This window comes from Hipposideros armiger, unplaced genomic scaffold (assembly GCF_001890085.2).
Source record: "Hipposideros armiger isolate ML-2016 unplaced genomic scaffold, ASM189008v1 scaffold_617, whole genome shotgun sequence".
Classification (NCBI taxonomy): Eukaryota; Metazoa; Chordata; class Mammalia; order Chiroptera; family Hipposideridae; genus Hipposideros; species Hipposideros armiger.
The window spans coordinates 83,480-87,514 of NW_017731967.1; the positions used below are offsets into that span (position 1 = coordinate 83,480).

General features: G+C 45.9%; 1 protein-coding gene across 3 annotated transcripts in view; it reads right to left on the reverse strand.

Annotated features, from left to right (window-relative positions):
• Window positions 1-2,766, reverse strand: part of LOC109372169 (neuronal acetylcholine receptor subunit alpha-7) — an 84,088-nt gene extending 81,322 nt beyond the window's left edge. The window contains exon 1 of one of the 3 annotated variants that reach the window (XM_019625144.1): window positions 2,630-2,766. In XM_019625144.1, coding sequence (XP_019480689.1) covers window positions 2,630-2,638 — 9 coding nt within the window. In that variant the 5' untranslated portion in view covers window positions 2,639-2,766. The remainder of the gene's footprint in view (window positions 1-2,629) is intronic. The other 2 variants (XM_019625145.1, XM_019625147.1) reach the window with 2 other exon arrangements.
• Between the last annotated feature and the right edge of the window lie 1,269 nt (window positions 2,767-4,035).

Sequence of the window (4,035 nt, forward strand, 5' to 3'; positions counted from 1 at the left end):
TCTTCAGTATAGTGACTGGGATCGTGTTCCTGAAAGCGTAACTACTTCCGTATGTCCCTTGTACCCAATAATATCAGAAACCTAGAAATAAACCATGTTACGGTGGCACAACAGGTCAATAGTATTTATTTATGCCGTGTGTTCTGCTGGCGCCTGGAGGACCCACAGGCACAATCCACTCACTCAGCCTACAATTTAGAGCTGACGTGTGGAAAAATAAATTCCAACCTGTGCTGTGCCAGTAAGTAGGTCTGTGACTTAGGCTGTCTGCACCCCCACCTATAGGACCCAGTTTTTCTTTTTGAAAAATGAAAGGAGTAGGATACGGAGTAAACCTGATTGAGCTATGCAGCACCCCCCATCCCGACTCCTATACCCAACATAAAGATATGGTAAATAAAAGAAAATGAACACATAATTGAGCTTAGAAAGGCAGGGGCCAGAAACAAATGCAGAGTAAGTTACTCATAAGCCATAGCGGCTACCATTGCCCAGGAGTGGGCGAGGGGTGGAGCTTGAGTCTGTGAGAGGTGGGGACTTGGAAGGGAGATATCCACATAAATCCAGAGCTTGGGAAAATCTCCCCTTCCATGTAAGGGAGACCAGGAAACCCTAACCGTGACCTAGGGAAGTAGGAGGAAACATGTTTTGTGTTTTGGCTCCAGAGAGGAGAATATCAATACATTTAGAAACCCAAACGTGCATTGGGCTTAGGTGTGGAGTCCAAATGTGTACTACCCACATGGGTTAGAATTCAAGAATTACTCCAGGGCCAGCTGAGTGACTCAGTTGGTTAGAGTGCGAGCTCTGAGCAACAGGGTTGTCGGTTTGATTCCCACATGGACCAGTGAGCTGCGCCCCAGCTAAGCTGCCGCTGAGCTGCCAACAGGTGACAGGATGGCTCAATGGTTAGAGTGTGCTCTCTTAGCAACAAGGTTTCCAGTTTGCCTCCGGCATGGGATGGTGGGCTGCCCACCTGCAACAAAGATGGAACACGGCACCTTGAGCTGAGCAGCCGCGAGCTGCTGAGAGGCAGCCAGATGGCGACTGGACTTGGAGCTGAGCTAGCTGCGCCCTCCATAACTAAGGCTGAAGGACAACAACTTGCCTGTTCCCTTTTCCAATTCCCCAACACTGTTCCCCTCCCCCAGTTTCCTAATAAAATCTTAAGGGAAAAAAAAAAAGAATTCCTCTGGAGGAAGACTTCCTAACTTCACATACATGAGACTGAAAAAAGATTACAACTTGCGTCAAAATGAACGCCAGCTAAGAAATAGATAACACACCCAGGAGACAAGCTGCATGTCGGATGAGGCANCGTGACCCTGCAGGTAGGCCGAAGCCCCGGGCAGAGCTCCCGGCGCCCTATCCGGGTGGACGGGACTATGCACAGTGGCGCTCAGATGCACCAGGCCCGGCGAGTTCCGAGCCTCCTGAGGGCTTCCAGGGCGCCCAGCTTCTCTGTTGCGTCTCTTTCTCTTGTTTATTGTCAGAAGCTGGCTATTCAACACTAGGCTGTCTCACAGGAGGAACTGCTACCTGTCTATGCACATATTTGATCTTACTCATGGGCTGGGCGAGTTCAGCATCCCTAGGCCGCTGCCATCTTGGTCCTCTGGGTCCTCTCCATTTGTAGGACTCTGAAGTATCGCCTGTCTTCTTAGCCCACTATTCTGAGCCCCTCTGGAGGCTCTCAGCACTTTGTACCTGGAGCTGTGGCTATCCTCACACCTCTCTCCTGTCACATTCTTCCCTCCCCCTGAACACCATTATCCCTGTGCCCTGCACGGCCGGGAGCAGGATCCAATGCCTCATACAGACTAGACGCTCCATCCCATTTATAATGAGTTAAACATTTGGTAAAGTATTTGTATCGTGTGAAAGATATGCCAACGAAAGCTGAATATTCAAAGCAGTCTAGACCAGCAGAAGAACAAACTTACGTGGCTATTACATAGTTTACCAACTGAAGTGAGTGATGATAAGTTTGCAAGGCAGCCAGCCTGGGGGGCTGGGGGCAGCAGCCTGAAGGGACGGCCAAGTGTATCTCAAATATGGAGCCTTGCTCATCCTCAGAGCAGGAGTACCAGCACTACCCTCACCAGGAAGGCAAAAAACATTGCCCATTATTGGAATGGGGGGTTGGGGGAGCCCTAATTGCTCACAGCTGCCCCCGCCTGCTGGACAGATTAACTAGCTGCAAAGCCCAGAGCCAAAAGCAACTACAATACATGCCATCGGCAGCAAAAAGTCTAGAAATGGCTAAATTGACACGGAATATCAGACTGCATGCCAACACTTCCGCCCCGTGCGAGGAATCAGTATGACCACTAGGACCCTGTTCTTGCTGATTCCTGGCTTAGAATGCGATCGCCCTGAGTTTCTAAGCTGGGGAAAGCCGTGACTGAAGTACCCACGCACAGGTGGCAAGCCGGTGGAACAAGCTTCACTGGTTCCTCTGTGGCGAGTGGGGAGACTGAGGCACACAGCAGAGCAAAAGCCAGTCGGGGTCGGAGCGCGGGCCCGCCTGGCCCGGGGCCAGCTAGAGTGTCCGTGCTAAGCCACACCGCCTGGCCCCCCGCCGCTTCCACGACCCGCGGGAGCCCGCGGCGGCAGAGCCGGTACTCACCACGTCCATGATCTGCAGGAGGCTCAGGGAGAAGTAGACGGTGAGCGGGTGCGAGTCGTTGGCCACGGGCCTCTCCAACGGGTTGTAGTTCCTCACCAGCTCCTTGTAAAGCTTCCTCTGGAACTCGCCTTGCAGGGACACTTCANGTAAATGGTTAAGTAAATTATGGTAAATTCATACCATGGATAACTATGCAGCAATAAAAAGGAACCACCCATGATAAACACACAACAGACTGGATAGACCTCAACAAAATTATTCTGAGTTTCAAAAAAAGCCAATCCCAAAGGCTACATACTATGTCATTTCATTCATATCTCATCTGTCCTTTCAATGACAAACCTGTAGAAATGGAGAACTGATTAGTGGGTGCTAGGGTTAGAGAGGGGGCAGAGGCAGATGGATGGGGGGTTAGAAAAGGGCAGCTTAAATGACCTTGGTGAGGGAACTGTTCTGTATCTTGAGTGTGGTGGTGGATACATGAACCTACACATGTGATAAAATTGTACAAAACTACACATGTACACACATAAATGAGTACATATGAGTAAAACTGGGGAAATCTGAATACGGTAGGTGGACTAGATCAATGTCTGTGAGTTGTACATAGTTTTTCAAGACATTACCCCTGGGGATACTGGGCAATGGATACACAGGATCTCTCTATATTATTTCTTACAATTGTGTGTGAATATACAATTATCTCAAAATAAAAAGTTTAATTAGAAAAAAAGTCCTTAATAGAGTGATTTTTTCCCTATATACAGATCTCATGACTTTTTTGTTGTTCTAAATATTTTACAGATTTTGTTTCTATTGTAAATAAAATCTTACTGTCTATTATATTTTTAAAGGCGTTATTACTGGAAAAAATTTTAAAGTAATGGGATTCATTTTTAATACTGATCTCTTGTCTAACAATTTTGCTATGTTCTTTTATTTGTTCTTATAGATTGTCTGTTGAGTCTCTTTTTCTATGAGTTTTCCATTTAAACATGCATTGGACTTTTAAAAATGCTTTTTAAATAATGTATTGGGAAGATCATGTAATTGTCTTCTAACTGCATTTGTGTAGTAAATTACACTAGCAGGTTTTCTGATAATTAAATAATCTGATGTGGAATATGTTTTGATGGCACACTTGCTTTTTTGGGATAAACTATATAATCATTTCATTCTGTTAATTTAAAAATACAACTATTGAGTTTACTTAGCTAACATTCCATTTCTCATTTCTCAATGAATGCTCACCCGTGAAATCGGTTTGTCATTTTCTTTCCTTGTAATTTACTTGCTCCATTATGGTCTCAAGGTTATTAACTGACTTTCTCTAATGAGCTTGGAAGCTCATCTTCAAGTACTATATTCTTCAACAGATTATGTAAAATAGGAGTTACGTATTCCTT